A 19,239-nucleotide genomic window follows, 5' to 3' on the forward strand; every position below is an offset into this window, starting at 1 on the left:
CTGGTGCAGGAGCTTTGGTCCACATTTCTTCATTTGCCTGTTGGGATGCCCCATAGAGAATTGTTGAGGCAGTCCAGTGGGAAAGAAAATAAGGAATAAATTCTGTTAAGGCTAGCCTCCTTCACTTGCATGTTAACTGCTTTCTGTTTTATATTATTCTGTGGGAGATTATACCAAAAAATTAAGAAATGTTAAAAAAAAACAACATCCATGTGTACTGGCCAGAAACTGATCAAAACTGCTACACTCTCTGACATGAGAACAGGGAGGATAAACAGGGGCATTTGTGTGATTCCATAACATACTTGGCTGCCTAAAAAGGCAGAGAGCTTGCTCCTGGCCTTTTCAAATGTGTAAAGCAATTTCACAGTAATTGCTTGATCTAGGTTACTGCAATTACATAAAGAATTGTTACTTCCTTTCTCATGCATGTCTCCATGCTGTCATGCCTTCTCTCAGTTTCACCTTCATGACTTTATTTCCAGAAGAATAATTTATTCAACTTAAGTAACAAATTCTCATTGGATACTGTGATTCTGTATTTTCTTACAAATGTGTTCAGCTGTAAGAAGATGAAATACTGATTCTTTACTTGGAATCACTGATTTTTAGATTGCAGAGTCCTAAGTGAAACCTTGTTGAAGTATATTTGACTTCTTTTAACCAAATAAAAGAAACCATGAATAATTTAAATGTTGATTTCAAGCTAGCAACCAGGAATATATTTTTATTACTGTTGGTTTTCATTCCTAATATCCCTACTCAAATAATTTTATTATCACATTACTTGTTACCATCTTAAATTTATTTTCACCCAACTTTACTTGTTTCCATTTTCTTCCTCAACAATACATAAAATATCATCTTTATCATCTTATAATCGCTTTTATATAAGAAATTTGTGCCACCAACTTTTCTTTAACTCTACTGTGCATATTTCAGCTGGCAGATTCAGTTTCTTGTTGATTATTTCCTACTTGTTCCTCGGTGTATAAACATTCCATCTTAAATGTTCTCGTGCTATAGGTGCTCATACATGGGGATTTATTCTTTTCATCTAGTAGCACCTGTTGTATTAACCCAGGGAAAGCAACCTTCCTTTCTTAGTTTATAGCCCTGTATGTATTTTGAGTGTAGGAGCATGATAGTATAATTTCTTATATTACAGCTTTTTGCATTCCAAAAAGCTTTCCAAGTCTTTCCACTCAAAAGTCTGCTGCTTTTCAATCAAAGCAGTCTATGAAGTATAAAGCAGGATGCTAATGTCATTTAGTAGTAGTGAATCAGAAGTCAAGAATACTCCAAGATACCACTATTATCAGTACCCTTTTTACAATACAATAATATTTTTTTTATTTCTCTCTTACTGTCAACAGGACATACCTTTATAAATTGTAATACAGTCAGAGATTAGGAAGAAATTTACAGTGGCACTTGTTTCCTTTAATAGTCTGATAACATTGCATTGTTGTTTTTAAAACAGATGCAGAGATTATGTTTTAAATCCTTATTCATAGCAGTTTGGTAGAGCTTGCCTGTAATGACTTCCCAAAATACCAGAAACCCCTAAGCAATATTTAAAATTCTTACTTCTCTGCAATAAAAATGTAGCTTTTCTCCCCAAGAAGAGTATTAACAGAAAGAAAGGAAAATATTCTAAAACTGCATGTGAAACTAAGTCACATACTTGTCCTCCTGATAGTGTTGTACTCCTCTACCTTAATCTACATTATGGTAGATGATTATGGTACTTGTATTCCATTGTATTTGTCAAGCTCTTGAACATTTTAGTGCTGAATAAGTGAACCAAGAAAATCAAGAATAATTTTTAAGATCACCAAATTTCAGTAGCAGCTGCCTTTTGAAATATGGTGTGTAAACAACAACAAAAGAGCAATAGCACTTACAAGGATCTTGCAGTTACCCTGATTTTCTGCAATTGTGAAGTTGCTTCTGTTAACCAAAGAACATACCTCTGTAAAGACAAGCAGTTCTACAGGACATCAGGCTCTCTTGCAGATTCTGTGACTATCCAGTCTGCATATCAAATACTGAGTCTTCCTTTTGTGAATAAACTGTACAAATATGAAGACTTTTAACTTCAAAGCTTTATTTTCTGTTCTACTTATCATAACTCTTTTTTTCCCTTCATTTGTTTTCACTGAGATGTTTTATTATCTCTGCCACACATATGCAGTTCTCACATTAAACAGTGTGGGAGGATATTTATGTCCAGTGTCAAACATGAAAAATAAGTCATACTTCCTTGCAGTGATAATGTTTGCTTTAAACTTTTTATCCTTCCCAGCAATGACATTACAGACCAGGCAAAGTTTGTGTTTAGATGTGGAACGCTGTTTTATATGCCAGCAGCAGAATTACTTTAATCTTTCAAACTGTTTGTGACAGTCATAACTGTTTTCATCACTCAAAGATCATTGTATTTAAATAGATGAAAGAGTGATTTACATAAATTGGCATGAATCTGCAAAGCACAGAACCTTATTGCTGTGGTGCTCTTGAGATTGTGTAGTTAGACATTAGCCTTGGTCCATAAGACAAAAAATAAGGTGTCCTGGAATGTGATTGCATCCATATGCCTCTAACTAATGCAATATTGACAGTGAGCTGATTCAAAGAACAAGAATTTGCACTGAAATGATTGCTTCCTCTTACACTAGCAGAAGAATTACCAGCATCAAAGTCCTGAAAACTGATATTAATTGAAACTATAACTTTTCAGGAAACTTTCAATTGGTTATTTTTGAGACACCTATACATCAAATTACTATAATAAGTTCCACTTCATCATGACTTATGATAAAAACTGGAGGGGTACACTCCCTTAGAATGTGTAATATCAATGTAATTTAGAAGGACTTGTAATTAAAAATGCAATGTCATCTTCTTTTAGAAGACAGGCAAAGAATCTCTTAGAGAACAGTTCCTTCTAGCTTCTTTTCAGTTTGATTGTGTTATCCTGAATTACTATGGCTGCTGCAAAGTCACTGGCATTTCATGGCAGAGAAGGATTTCCTATTAATAGCAACATTATGTCATTCAATATGAGTGACATAATGAATGTTAATGTTGATACCCTTGATTTAATACCAAAAAAATTATGATGTATATGATAGTTATAAAATCTATACCTAGTATTACTGGTACCTTTAGTATAACCACTATCAGCTGCCTGGAGTCTATCGTTCTCTTTAAATTCTCATTGAAATCCTTATTTTCTGTTCAGTTCCACTAGATTTCTTCCAGAGCCTGTATCAGAGGCTTATAGGTAAACAGAACCATGGGTTATATATGGTGGTTTTTCATAGGGATCCTATTAGGGTATTCTTTTAGTCCAGCTGCTTTCTTCGTCTTTACTATATTCTTATGAATTTCCGCCATGATTTCCTATTTATCTACTTATCTTCTTGTGTCACTGTTCTCTGTACTGCAGTCAACACCACTAGCATGCAGTTTATCTGAAGTTGCTCTCCTATTTACATCCTTGTCTCACCCTCTGTGCTGATATTCAAAGTCAGTGAACTAATATAATTTAAATCCCTGTCAAAGCTTTTCTTAGCAGGAAATCGGGATGCTCACTGATAATTAATTTAGATGATATATCCTATGAACTAGTGCTTACATATATAGAGAATATTACTGCAAGGAAAGAGCAGACTCAAGAATTGGAAAGGATTGGATAGAAGAAATTAATACACTTAAATAATGAAAGGCCCAAACACACTTGCTCTCAAAAGACTTTAATACCTACCATCACACTGGCACTCACTCTCACCTTATGTTTGTGCCATGTACTCTGTAATTTCACATCATAGTCTTTGGATTAAGCTTGGAAATACCCTTCACTGCTATCATAACGCAAACTGATTATGGCAATAACATACTAAATCTGACATGCATTTATGTATAATTTCTTTTGCTCTTTTGGTATGTTGATAATTTTTCTCAATCCTGTTTTGTACCTGTGCAAACACATGAATATCCTGTCTTGATGCTTTTGAGCATGCTTGATAAAAATACTAGGTGCTGAAAATTTCAGCAGGAAATGGGAGCTCTCTGGATTGGGTTCTTTTATGGTGTAAACTGTGTTTTCCTTTTTTAAGCAATGATAACAGGTAAAATCTGTAGGCCAGGCAGGAAATAGCCATCAGAAGGAAGCTTCTTTCTAAGAAAAAAAGATAAATAAATTTGACACCCAAACGTGTTGAACAGGATGTAGCAGAAGCATTTGTTTTGAGAATAAAAATAACAATCATAATGTTCCTAGGGCAATTCTCAGAAATTTGATTTAAATGCCTAATGTGTCACACATACTTTACTTTTCCCGTCATCCTTTCCCCATAAGGAGGATAGTAGATATTTTTATTTAGAAATTTAGAGATCCTTTTTTAAAATATATTCTTCATGTGTTTATCACAAGGAAGTCAAGCTCAGAAAAAAACATATGCCTAGAACTTGAATGCAGTTTGGTGTTTCTTGTAAAAGCATTGATTAAAAGCATTCTGACAAAAGACTTTTTTAAGTTAGTATCCTGTATGCATTTGTGGCAAGAAGAAATATCGCAGGTCCAAGTTTGCCTCTTTTTTACATTTTTTTTTCAAATTTCAGGCCTTTCAAACTAGTAGTTAGATAAGTTCTCTTGCATAAATCTAGGTTGTAGAAGAACTTTGAGTTAAAACCAAGAGTTAAATACATTGGTAGCATGAAATCATTGGAGAAATAATTGTGATTTTGTAGAGGAAATTACTACATTTTTGTTTGGGAAATAATTGAGCTTATATTTTGATCGTGCTATTTTTAACAAAGTATCATAGCTATTTGTGTAGAATCATAGAATCATAGAATGGTTAGAGTTGGAAGGGACCTTAAAGATCATCGTGTTCCAACCCCCCTGCCTAACAGAGTTGGTTTTCCTGTTGATGTGTTCTTTAAGTAAAAGTTAAATAAGATGTGCTTTTTCATAAAGACATGTGATATGTGAGCAATATAATTTCTTTATTTTGTACTTGTGCTTTCTTGTTTAATTCTACCTACTTAAATTTCATATTTCTCAAGCTGAATCTTAGGGTTTCATACTAAATATGGATCCTTATAAAGAGGAAGGTTGTTGGTTAAAAATTCAGTTTTAATGAAAGACTTTTTTCTCTCTTGTATACAGCATACTTTTTTTTTTTTTTTCTTGAACAGGATCCTGCTAGGTGTTCTCCAAATTCAGTTTTGATTCAGGTATGATGAAGGCTAAAACACTGAACTTTAGAGGCCAAAATATATCAGGTTCAGTGATGTTGAAAGATAAACATGGAAAAGTTTGCTGCATACCTTGTATACCTGATCCGTACTTTTATAAGACATTTTCAAAACAAGAAGTGTTCATTTGGCACATTTAACATCACTGAAGTGCAGTTATGGATGTTTAAAAAAAATAATAATAGGCAAAATCTACCTTAATATTTCACCTTACTTTTAAATGTGAATATCTGATATTGTTACCTAGATTTAATTTTATTTTCATTTTGATTTGATTTACCCTTAAATAAGGGTAGCTGTGTCTTTGAGAATCAGTTTGGGCTTAATTCTCCTCCCCCATCCTGCCTATATGGCTGAACAAAAAGGGGAAGGTGACTGTCATACTTCCAAGCAGCACATTTTTAGAAGGTTAAAATGATTAAATTCGTTCTCAATAATGTAGTTTTTCTGTTCATGCTTTTTATTGACAGTCTTTGTTTCTTAAAGAACCTTCATTGCTTTTTTTATTTAAACAAAAACGTAGCAAAGAAACAGATGTGTCCCACATAAAATATGCAATAAATCTTGTCTCACAAATTCTTTGCTCTGAACTTTCTGACAGAAACTGTCAAATATCCACTTTAATTCTAGTATAAAATGTTCACTTTGTGTCATGGCGCCAACCACCATATGCTGGAATAAAGTCAGTAACCAGCAATAAAAAAAGGCAACATACGCACCTTTGAAACAGTACAAGCAATCAGCAGTGAGAAAGGTCTATATAAATCTATGGAGAATTAATTTCAGCTTTGCCACTATCCTGCTGTGCATTTACAATGAGACTTTGCTCCCGACCACCAGAAGTGGCTTACTTTGCAGGAGGAGTGTATCCTAATGAGGGGAAAATGTACGGAAAACAAAGCAGCAGCTTTTAACCCCCCAACCCCCATCCTTTGGATCACCTAGAAGAGCATGTCCTAGTGTGTTCAAACATGTGGGGCCACTACACATCACGCACTGCTGTACTTTAGCTGATCATGTGAAACCAATCTTGACTGAGCTCAATCAGCAGAAATGACTTTAGCTTCATAAATCATTGTTACCATTCCACAGGAGGAGGCAATGCTATGGCTTTTCTCTCCTAAAAGTTTTCAGGCCACAAATTTCACAAGCTTTTCTGAAATTAGTTTAATTATATTTGTATAATTATTCATTCTTTACCCATCAGATAAGCTGTTCGTTCACCACCGAATTAACTTTTTTTTTTTTTTATATCCTTCTGTTTTTGAGAAGACCTCTTGCTTCTTACTGGTTCTTACTGGTTTTAATAATCATTCAACTATTTAAAAGTATTGTCCTTGGTACAAAAATGCGCTGATACTTCAAGTTTTTGCTTCTGCTTACAACAAGAGATTGTAGTTGCAGATAATCTGGATAGTTAGTTTTTCCAAACACAGAACAGATTTGATTTAACCTTGTTCTGTTTGAAAGGATTAGAACTAATTTTTCAGTTCCATAAGTTGTTTAGATACATTTAGTCATATCAAAGATTAATCTTGAAATTAGACTGCAACATTATGAGAATTTATTAAAAAGAAATTAGAATTAGAATATATTTCTATGGTGTTTAAGTACTAATAGGCTTTAAAATAATATTTATTCTCTGTAACCACAAGTGTGAGAGAATGAGAGATTAACGGCTTGATTGCATTTTAACAGAATGCAGTTTCAAATAATTTAATTGGAATAAATTGAAAAATGTAATGCTAATTCTTGCTTTGTAATTAATAACCCCAGAACACAAGAACATAAGACTAATGTTAGTCCAAATTTTAATGAAACACTTTCCTTTTTGTGTAGAAGCTAACTGAAAAAATAGCTTTAATTTAAAAACCTACTCTCATAGAATTCAGTAGAAGCATCATACTAAGAAACATACATTTTAAGACATATAAAACTGAAAATAAATACAATATTTTTTTCTTCATAGTTCTAATGTTCTGGTAAAATGACCTTCAACACTTTTTCTGGCACATTTATAGACAGCATTATCACTTTTAAAAGAAAACATAATTTCCTAGGTTTTTTTATTACCTATGATAATAAACACTTTCTTGAATGTGTTGCTTTCTTGTGTTCTGCTGGTGTTGTGTGCCTCTTTGTGTATACAAATGTTTAAAATTTGTTATGGCTTGGTAACATTAAAAATAATGAATTTTTTATAATGTTTAACAATTTCTGTATGGTAAATGTTAATTAATTAGTCCTTGCCCGGTACCTAAGATACAAGTTGATAACTAATATTCCTGATTACTTGTGGGGAAGCTTGTTTGTTAAGCAGCTTTCCAAGACTGCACAGAGACTTTTTGTACGATAGAAACATTTGTACATTTTCATCATTGGATGTAGGTTTCTTAGTTAAAAACAATTTTTGTACCACTGCAAAGGAAAATAAACTTGTAAGGACTGTTTCAGGGAAGAATGATTAAGACCTCATGGCAGCAAGTGTTCTGAAAATTGTTTTGAAAGGATTTAAGATGTCTATATCAGTATTTAAACCATCTAAAAAAAAATTGCATAGCCAAATCCCATGTTAAATATGTGACATTTTCTAATTTAGAGAAGAGGTAAAGGAAACAAGGCTTAAGTGATCACACTGCCCGTTGATTGTTCCCCTGCCAATAATTTTTAATACATTCGCCAATTTTGACCAAATGTGACAAGAGTTAGAGATCCTAAGATATTAAGCGCCTAAAATCTCAATAAAAATATGTGGCTAAATAGACTAGAGTGACCCTATTAGCCTTCCAGGGAAAGAAAAGCTGTATCATGAACTCAACCCTTAATTAAACATTAATGAATCCATCTGGGAGCTAACTCTAAAATATAGATCCACAGTAGGCCAGGTTTCATTGATTCCATTGCCCCCAGACCTTCTTGCTTAACTGATACCATAGAAGAAATATTTCTGGGTGGGCATGGGATTGTTTGCTTCGAGGATTTTTTGCATTCTAATACACTGGAATAGAAATCTATATTAGACATACAATGAAATATTTAAATGTTATTTCCAGGCTATTTGTTGAATTCCATGAGTTCCTAGAGCCTACCAATTAGACTTAGTAACTAGCTAAAGAAAGTTAACCAAGTAATACATATTAGAAAAATTAGTTGCTAGGAATCTGTACATAGAACACTTAAGTGTTTTTTTTTTATTATTATTTCTGAAATATAAAATGTTAATAAGCCAAAAAGCTCCTGCATGAGAATGGTGGACTGTAGCCATGTGAAATAATTTGCACTTTTATTAAGTATATAATTTTCAAATTTGAAATTGAATACAATACAATAAAAAACAAAATAAAGTGGAAAATGTTTCACACTGTATGTGTTCTCTCCTGTTTGTGTTTATAGATGAAGTCAATTCTTAAGTAGTAAGAATTCTTTTGTATAGAACTAACTTAAAAGTAATATCATTTCTCAAAAGATAGAGTTATATTAAAAGTAACTCAATATAATAATGGTGAAATACCAGAAAATTCAGGTTATACGTATAGCTCTAGAAAGATAGATTTTTCTTTATGGTATCTCTTCCTAGACCAGGATACACACCTCCTCTAGAATTTCTGAAACTTCGTAATTTGTTAAAAATAATTTAAGATTATTGAGAAAGTCTATTTAATAATTTTAATGAAAAGTACAAATGTCTGAAATTTAAAAAATCATTTTTACAGTGAGTACCTAATTTCTGAGAACTTTTATATCCTCTGTTATATACTTTATTATAGGATATGTTTTCAAAAAGTAAAACGGTTCTAAAATTAGATTCAGTCTGTATGAAATGTAAAACTTCATTGCAGTAGCATATGATACTAAATTAAAAATTAAATTTCCATCTCTTTAACAATTCCAAAACCCCAATTTCCATACTCAGTGCCATACTTACTCTTGTTAGTCAAGCCATGTTTTCAAGCCAAGTACAGCATATTCCACTTTGATTATGAGAAAAAAAAAAAAAGGAAAATAGAGACGAACCGTTTTCTGATTTTATATTCTCTTGCATTCATATTCACACTAATAATAAAAAGAATAAATGGATGTTGATGATACTTATGAACACTTTGTATTAAATTGTTAGCCACATGCATTTGGCTTTGCTATCATCAACTAAACAGTGAAACCTCATACTGCACTAAAAACTACAGATTGTTTAACATGATAAATCAAGTGGCTGGAGCCCTTGGCTATAGTAAAAAAATAACTATAAACTTGATTTTTATGCATAAAACCCATCCAAATGATCTTGAATCTTAGGATTCATCTGCAATGACTTTTCTAGATAGCTATGTGCTGTTGTACTGGGTCTGGCTGGGATGGAGTTAATATTCCTCGTAGTAGCTGGTATGGGGATGTGTTTTGGATTTTTGGCTGAAACAGTGTTGATAACCCAGGAGCATGGTGGCTATTGGTGAGCAGCACTTGCACATCGTCAAGGCTTTCTCTTTACTGAATTTCACTGAATTTTTTTTTTAGAGTTGGAAGGGACCATATAGATCATCTAGTCCAACTCCCCTGCTGAAGCAGGATTGCTTAGAGAATGAGCAGGATTGCTTAGAGAATGTAGATTCTTAGAGATTGCTTAGAGAATCTTTTTCTCGCTCTGTCCCTCTAGCAAGTAGGCCGGGGTGGACAAGCGTTGAAAGGGGACAGAGCCTGGACAGCTGGCTCAAACTGACCAGAGGGATATTCCATGTGTGTAATGTCATGTTCAGCAATAAGAAAGGAGGGGAAAAAATTTTGGGAGAGGTAGTCATTGCTCCAAAAATGTCTGGGCCTCAATCTACTTGTGAGAGGTAGTGAATGATTGCCTTGCATCACTTATTTTTTTCTTCCCCTTTTCTTCACTTATTTAACTGTCTTTATCTTGACCCGTAAGTTTTTCCTGCCTTTGTTCTTCCTATTCTCTCCTCCATCCCACTGTGGGGGAAGAGGGACAAGTGAGTGAGTGGCTGTGTGGTGCAGTGCTACGGGCCTGGGTCAACCCACCAGGCCTCTAAAATAACAATCCTTAGGGAAGCACACTTTCATTAGATCGGTTGTGATAGTTCTTTGCAGTTCAAAGAACTGCCATGTGCTAGCTAGCAAGCATCCCGTAAAAATTTTGTCTTCCATATCATTACTTGTAGGCCAGTAAGTCTTGAATAAAGGATTTCTTAAAAATTTAGTCAATTCATAAAGTTTCACTGGCAACAGATCTATTGAAACCAAAACCAAAGGAGGCTAAGTTCATCCCGCTGCTGATCCTGCTGTTCTTTGTATTACTATGTCTAGTTTTTTTCTGGAGCATGTCCAGAATTTTGTACAAAAATAGATATTGCTTTTGACGATCCTCTCCAGTCTTTTTATCCACCTAGAAGGCCACCTTTGATCTTTTTCTTCCATCCTGCATAGTCCCTGGTTAAACAGGGCTATTAAAAAGTTTCCCTTGTATGACAATTGTACTTGATAGATTTTAGCCATAGAGTCTTCTGAGTTCAGCTTCTGATACCCAAGTATATCAGCAATGGATAATTTCTAAGACATTTGGATCTCTGTTATGAAATGGTGGTATGTCTTTGTACTTTAGAAAGGCCAAGAAAATAAGGTCTATTGTTGCTTGTTCTCCTTACTCAGTAATGTCATAGAATGTGATATTTGGTGCTTTGGAAAAAGATAACCCAACTGAACCTCTCTGGGGTTTTCTTCCTCAATCCATGATTAAGGGGCTAGTATGTTTCCAGGGCAGGTTTCATCTTTTAACTACCTTTCAGAAGACTATGTAAGAGGCTTTAATCTTGACTGGTAAGGAAGGTGAGTTTTTGTGAGTCTAGAAAATGTCATAGTAATCTTTTGTCACTGTTTTAAGAACCTCTGTCCAGGCTCTATAAAGCTCAGAGAGGAATGTCATTAGGGGTTTTTTTGTTTGGGTTTGGGGTGGAGATTTTTTTTTTTTTTTTTTTTTTTTTGTGTCTGTGTCTTATCCTAGATTCTGTATTAATCTTGACTGTGGTTGGTTGGAAGACATTAGTCAGAAATTACCTATTTCCTTCCTTGGGGCAAAAAAATCAAATACCTTGTTTTAAGGTGGGATTTTTCTTCCCTGCAGAAAAACCTATAATTTACCATCTAAAAGTTCGAGAAGCATACATTTTTGAACCACATGAACTCAGCCTTGGAATGTAAAACTTCAGAGTTCTCGTGTCTCCATCCTAACAGCTATTTCTCTGAGCGTTCTCATAATTTTGAAGGTTGTCATTGCTCCAGAATGCTTAGAAAAGTTATGAAAAGTTATAAAAAGTTATGCACCAGATCTTTCAATTCTGAAAATAGTAAGATACTGAAAAATAAAACAGCTGTAATGGGTACAACTAGATCAGTAGATTTGTGTGAATTATCCTTCTTACATGCATTTAAGTATTTAAGATCAGAAAGAAATACTGGAAAATTTAACCAGTCAGATCCATTAAGTGCTAAAAATTTTGACTAGAGTGGTAGAAGTAACTGTGAGATTTATGTGCAATTGTGTCTACCTTTTTTTTTTTTTTTTGTCTTTCATCATTCTTGCTTGTCTCTATAAGTTACTGACCTCCAACTTCCAGTTTGTGCCAGTATTCAATATTTTCTTTCCTTTGGTGTTTGGGGCACTATTTCATAGTAGCCTGATGCATCAAGAGGTCTTGGTTCTGTTGTAACTGGAAGCTGCTATGCATATATTAGACCCATTAAAAATAAATATTTTTCTGGTAGTTTCTCATTCTCAAAATAGTGTTTGGCATGCTGTTCCATCCTCAGCAAGTAGAACATGGAGAAGAAATAAGTTGGGGTTTTTTTTTAACCATTTAATTCTAGTCCTGTTTCACTCTTAGAACTGTTACAGGATCATGACTCTTCAAATGCTTACTTCTGCATTGTGGTAAAAGGAAGTCAGCAGAAATATCTCAGGTTCATAAGGCAAATTCATAAGATCGTAGTCCATTTATTCACTTATTCTTTGAGCTAGATACAGAATAAGACTAGTCGCTGGTCTTCAGAGTCTATAGCTGTCTGTATTACAAACAAGTATTCTCACAGCATTTGCAATTTAGAACTCCCTATTTTGTGAATACCTGTTTTCCTTTCAAAGCTCTTGTCTGTAGAAAGAAACAGAACTTTCTAATTGGTCCTGGCTTTCATATTTGTATTCAAAGAAGATGTATTGACTAAAATTGTCTGCTTGTCATATGACAGAATGATACTTTATTCAGGATATGGACTTAGCCAAATCCAACAGTAAAGCATATTAAGAACTTGTATTTAGATGTGAAACCAGACAGCAAACTTCACATTTGACAGTTCCCTGTCATTTTCAAAGCTGGTCAAGCCTAATGACTCCAAGTCCAGACAGAAGGGAGTCTCCTTACCAAATGCAGCTTCTGGGAACTCATTTTGAAGGACCTCTATGTAGTCTGTATACTTGTAATGTAGAACATCTACGGCTGCATTATGGAAAAATTTGGTGCAGTAGGATTGGATCAGCAGATTGAAGCAGCTGAGGCCGTTGTGTTTACAGTAGAGGTTTAAGCTTTGAGTTAGTTTTAATCTGAGGTGAACGTTTCCAATTTATGTGTTTCAAAGCTGTCTGAAAGCTCAAGCATTATTTTGATCCTTTTGTCACTATTAAATGTTGGAATCCATTTTCTGTGGAGCTTCCTGTTTCCTCTTAATGGAAATTAGTTTGCAAGCACTAAAACTTATCTACAAACCAAATCAGTGCTCAATAAATGGGGCAGTGAGGAAATTTGCTTCAAAAGTATCCTAATCAAAAAGCTAATGCCAATAATCACTGTATTTCAATGTTCACTGCAGTCATGCTTTTCTCTGGTACAAGAAATAGAGAGTGATATCAGGAGTCCATTTCAAAACAAACAAAATGTGCCACATGTAGTTAGGCTATAGAACACTTGCCACAGCAGTTTGTAGAAGCTAAAAAAGCTTATAAAAGCTTAAGCAGAGAATGAGCAAGTTCTTTGAAGAGAATCCATTGAAAATTACATTGAAATGACATCCACTGAAGGAGCCATTTTGTATGAACTACAGAATCTCCAGAGAACACTGAGGGGAAGGATCATGTGTTTGTCCTTGTCCTTAACTCTAACCGTGCACCTACTTCAGTGCCTGCCAGAGGCAGGATGTTGGGCTAGATGAATCCCTGTGCCAATCTGATATAGCTGGTATTATATTCTTAACTTGAGAAAACTGAAGTCAAGCATGTGGTTGAAGAATGAAAAAGCTGCATGATCCCTGTTCAGCAAAAGGGAAATTCTATGTGAGCAAATGTGGTGTTGCCAGAGAAATAAAAAAGAAAAAAAGTAGTTCTTTCAATTATGTAGGTAATTTTAATTGCTTTCAGTAATTCCATGAATTAAGATGAAGATTGATACCTTGACTGTGGGGCTTTGAAGACTCTGTTGAGGAAAATACAGGGTTTCATCGAAACCTTTACTGATGGCATTGTTAGTGTTAGTTATTGCAGATTGCAGAGGGAGACAGAAGGAGCAAGATATTACAAATTCTGAGTGGAAGTTTACTTAGAAATTGTATGGAGGATTAGAGAATTGCTGTGGTTTCTTGTCTTACACCATTATGTAGTATTTGTAACTCCTGTTTACTTAGAATTTGTTGCACAGTTGTTCATTTGTTTTCTTAACAAGTCTCAACATCTAAATTTCAAATAAATGCTTTTAAATAGCTCCTTGGTAGACATGCTTATAGTTAAAAATATGGAAAATGCAGTTTATCATGTAATACAGTTGTTTTGTTCCTTCCTCTTTTTTTGTACACAAACACACACACTGTTATATTCATGTAAACTTTGTGTGTTCCCTCCTAGAAGACTCACCTTTTTTTTTTGCTTCCTATAACAAATCAATATTTCTTTCCTCTATCTACCTTTATTCTGTTCTTTCAAGATTAAAAAACAGTAAGTCAGGTCTTAACACCTACCTATAAACATATAAGCATGTTGTCCTCGTTAGTTCTTGTGGTTTTGTTCATGTGTAGGGACCTGAGGATATTCAATTTCTGTTATAGCTATGAATGTACATATACTGGGAAATTTGCCTTACTGAACAATTTTCCATCCCCTTAATAATCAGAAAGAAGTTATTAATGTAGTGATAAACTGGACAATGTTATACACAATTCAGCTTTTAACCATCTTTGCTTTTCTGTATGTAGTTAATTTCGTACCATGATGAACCATCAGAATTCCAACCTAAGTTTTCTAGCTTTAATGATATAAAATGAAAGAGCTGTGGAAATAACGAATTAAGTATAATAAGTTAACTTTAGATGAATTTCTCAGGAGCCCGAGATGAACACAATAAATCAGAACTGCCCTATCTATTTCAATTGCAGCTGCCTTGCCACCAAGATGTGAGGTAGAGAATATAACCATATAGAATTAATTGTTTTCCTTGCAAAGGGCACACAACATTGTTTCTGGCTTTTGCCACACTGAAATAATTTGAATAAGTATCTCCAACACACTCGTCCAATATAAGTAAACATATGAGCTGAAATTAATTTGTTTCATTAACAGCAATGGAACCATTCAGGATCAATTTCTCAGTGGCCTTGTCTGTAAACTCAAGTTTGTAACTGTATTTCAGCCAGCCAATGCACTCCTATAGACTGAGCAGCAAAAAGATAGAGTTCTTTACCTTTATACAAAGAAGTGTCTGAATTCCGTTTATATTAGCATTTGTTCCTACAGGATTATTCTAATGCATAATAGGAATAATTATCCCACATTAGTATTGTTTCACATATGTGGTATTCTGCTACAGCTAAAGTTGCTCCACTGTATTAAGAAGAATTGATCAACATTTTGTGAAGGAACTAGTGCTTTGCTTGAGTATCCAGCTCAGGAAACATGTTTAAAAGTAGAGAATGCCCATCCTTTGAAAATCAAATCCTTTAAAGTAGTTTGTGTGAGCATTTTGTAACAGAGGGGCTTAAATTCACTGACCATATTTCAAACTCTTGGCTGCTTTTTCAAAAAAAATCATGTACATACCATACTTTTAAAGCTTAGTACATATGTTTTCATTTTCCAGCTTCCTGAACAAAATGTGATAGCTATATGGAACAGTTGGTGTTAACTATGTTTGGTACCTGTTCAATTCCAATTGAATTTCCAATTATTTGTGCTGCAAAAACAGGTTTAAATTTGTAAGTTCTGGTCTGCGACAATAAAGGAACGTACATAACAATGTTCTTTTTTAAAATCTCAAAGTCAAGTTTAGTTACTTACTTTTTACTCAGTTTAATATCCACCACTATATATTATAGTATGGATTTTACATTACTTTTCCAATCCAATACACTTCATTGGTATACTAGAAGCATTTCTTTAGGTACAAGAAATAAATAAAAACTGAAAATTAGCAAATGTTTATCACTTTTATTATATTTAGCATATAACCTATGCAATTTTGAATGTAAGTGATGTTTAATCTGTGGGATCTCTAAAACAGTAAAGCAGCAATTTATATCTTTGAAATGTTTTTCATTGGCAGCTAAAGAAGAACGTAAAAAAGAAGAGAGCAGTTTGGAAAATGCACAAAAATGGTAAGGTTTTTGCTAGTATTTTCTAACAGTTTATTTTGGTGAAAGATGTTATTGATCTTAGGAATTATATTAAATAGGAAAAAGGATCTGTACTTCAAAGAAGTAATATGCTTTCTGAAAAATTCATATGTAGTCTTCCAGGAAAAAGTTGAGTTTTTAGCCAAAGTGTACTGTTTGAGGTTTTAATTACTGTCAACATTGAATTGAGTCAGAATTTTACAAAATATTGTAATAACTGATTAACTACTTAATGTAGTAAAAATTTATTTCATCACTTTGGCTATTGAATGCAGTATACTGAGAAACCAGTGAAATCCTAATGGGTTTTTTTGCCTGAATATCTGTGCCTTACTTAGGTCAAAGGAGGCAAAATAGAGGGAGAAGTGAGATTAATTGATTTATAGACAGATAGTAAAATATTTAATAAGTTAATATTTCTAACAAATATTGTTTACTAAATTACAGTTTTGTGAGAGTGAGGATCTACCTTTAACCTTGTTTGTGTTAGTTATGTGGAACTGCTATAAATCAACTTGGGTAAATTAATTTTTAACTTCTTATCAATATTTTTTTCTTCATGATCACTAAAGGCAGTTTTGTGGTAGTTTGGACTTTTACATTACTTTTCTGAGCCCAGAATCACTGCACCTGAGACACCTAGATTAGTCTTCCAGACAGTCAGGAAAAGAGAGATGGGCACCTCCCAAATGCAGTTCAAGTCTTAGGTGAACTGTTTCCATTTGCTTGCAGAAGGTGCCTAAATTGGCTGAACTATTGGCTGACATCAACTGGGGCTTTACTTCTTAATTTAATTTGTCAAGGGTGGGTGGCTGGCTTGTTTCCTTTCTACCAAGCTCCAAACCTATCTTTTGTGGCACAGGCTTTTTCTTATTCCACCTGCTTTGTAGCCTCTCTGGAGCAGAGTAGATTCTCCAGGGCATGAAGAATTAATTTGCTGTTGGCTTAAGGAATTAGTTGCCTAATACAGAGTTTGGGGTTTTCAGTTGCTAACTATTTTAAATTACTGCTAAGAAGATTTGTTGCATTTGAAAGTCAGAAAGCAGCCCAGGAAGCTAGATTAAGCCGGGTGAAAGCAAGACAGTGCTACTGGGAGAAGGGTTGAAGATGAGATATGAAGAGGGGATGAGGAGTAAGTGTCAGGATGAAGGCAGAGTGAGAGAGTGTGCAGGAATTTAGAATCCTGGAGCATGCAGAGACAACAGTATCAGCTACAGCTGGGGTGGAGAAGGGTTCCATGAGGAGGAAGAGAGCATGATGTTACCAGGGCTGCTGTTACATGAAGCAAACATGAGAAGAGAGTTTCTGGTCTTTCTGTTCCTGGCTCACCTATCCTAGTCAAGGGTATGAACAGCTGAGAAATATTTGGCCTAAGTGAATATAATGGAAATGACATTGCCCAGTAGACATGAACTGTTTTGACCATGTGATTATGACTGAAGTATTATTTTAGTATTGTTTACATGGGTATTTAAAACTGCACTAGCTTTTTCTTTATCTATTCATTTTAGTGTCGTCTATTATAAAAGACTACTTTGAAAATATCCAGCTGCATAGAAATTAAGTAGCCATGTTTCAAAATAAAGAAAGCATTCAAATAGTGGCAGTGTATTTTCATAAAATTAATTATGTGCTTATTGACACATGTGGAAGATTTATTTCCAGTAAAAACTTTGCAAACTGACTATTGGCATTGTCTGTGGCATTTTGTTGCTACTCCCAATTTTCCATAAGTACTTGAAGGTTATTTTTAACCAAGCCTGGAGATTTTTCCTAACTTGGCATGTGACTCTTCCATAGTCGTTCCATAAAAACAAATGGGAGAATAAGGTCTTCATGCGGTGTTGCAGAATAAAATTAAAGCAATAGATATAATATAGGATTTCCTGAAATGCAAGAAGTTAAGTTTTTCTCATTAAAACTGTATGCCCGTGATTTGCCTGTGTGACATATCTCTATGATGGCTCATGCATCAGAAAGTTATCCTCCTGGGACCGAGGTAGGTGTTGGAAGGTTAGTTATGCTCAGCGTGAATTGCTGCTGTGATTTCCAAGGCTTAGGGGAAGTTATGGTAATTACCAGCCTTGTCTACTGAATCAGGAACCAGCCCTCAGAGAAACTCTTTCCCCAGTGGGCTTATGTGTTGACAGGTTTTTTTCCCCCTCCCTCATAGCTTTGAAGAAACAGTGGGATACTTTGGGATAAAGCCAAAGCCTGGCGAGAAGGAGATCACACCAAACTACGTTTTCACGGTGTGGTACGAATTCTGCAGTGACTTCAAGACCATTTGGAAACGAGAAAGCAAAAGCATTTCCAAGGAACGGTAAGGTTCTAATAAAGTCATTAATAGCATTTTAGATGTCTGGGAAACTGTTCCTTCTCAAACCCAACAAATTATACTCCTATATTTCACAGGCGTCATTGTTTTCTTTCAGATCTAATGGACATCAAGGAAAGATTATTCCCTCAGGGTGCGTAGGAAAATTCACCAAAGGCATGCTGTCCCCACAAAAAGATAAACACATATAATCTGATAAATTACACTTTTGTAACCCCTTCCAATTACTAGCTAGTAAAATGAAAGGGGAGCTGTGCTAATTTGTAACAGATTGCTTCTCTGTGCATTTTCATGTTGAACTAGCCTAAATGAGGCGATATTGCTGTCGCAGACAGTACAGACAAATAAAAGTGAATGCTTTTCCAGTTAATATACTGCACTTGCATCAAAGGGAAGCCCCAGAGATTCAGGCCACACTTAGCATAGTGTCGAAGCCCTACACTGAATTTACAGCACTACTTCTGACTTCTGGTGTCCTGCTGAGGACATCAAACTAGTTGCCGCTAGATCTCACCACAGTCTCCTGATTTTATTAGTTAGAGTAAAAAAAAAAAAAAAACAAACAAAAAAAACCCCAAACCTTCAATTATTTGCTTGATTTTCCTAAAGAAGCTTAAAATCTTTTACAAAGAAAAAACAATACCACTATAAGTGCACCGTGCTTACTCTGTCTCAAGTCATTTGAAAAGAGTGGTAATGTGTTCCTGCTTTAGGAAAGAATGGATTAATCGCTTTCAACATGAAATTTAAATTCAGGTGCTTATTCCAAATTGACACAGATTTAGAGAAAAACATCTTTAAAAATATCAGCAAAAGTAGTAAACTCATTTACGCTTGCATTTTCCATTTTGCTACAAATCAGTGGGGCTTTTAGGTTCATGTAGAAGTAGATTTTTAAAGGACAAGATGTAGAAATTATCAATTCCTAATTATCAGCCATTGTTTTAAAGATATCAGAGGTTTTGAACACTTGAAAGTTGAAGCTT

The 19,239-nt window shown here is 34.5% G+C and overlaps 1 protein-coding gene across 1 annotated transcript in view; it reads left to right on the top strand.

Moving 5' to 3' along the window:
* Positions 1–19,239, top strand: part of FMN1 (formin 1) — a 138,273-nt gene that overhangs the window by 103,251 nt on the left and 15,783 nt on the right. The window contains exons 14-15 of the mRNA XM_074148430.1: positions 15,846–15,897; positions 18,089–18,238. Of these exons, the coding sequence (XP_074004531.1) occupies positions 15,846–15,897; positions 18,089–18,238 (202 nt within the window). The remainder of the gene's footprint in view (positions 1–15,845; positions 15,898–18,088; positions 18,239–19,239) is intronic.

This window comes from Numenius arquata, chromosome 6, assembly GCF_964106895.1.
Source record: "Numenius arquata chromosome 6, bNumArq3.hap1.1, whole genome shotgun sequence".
Lineage (NCBI taxonomy): Eukaryota > Metazoa > Chordata > Aves > Charadriiformes > Scolopacidae > Numenius > Numenius arquata.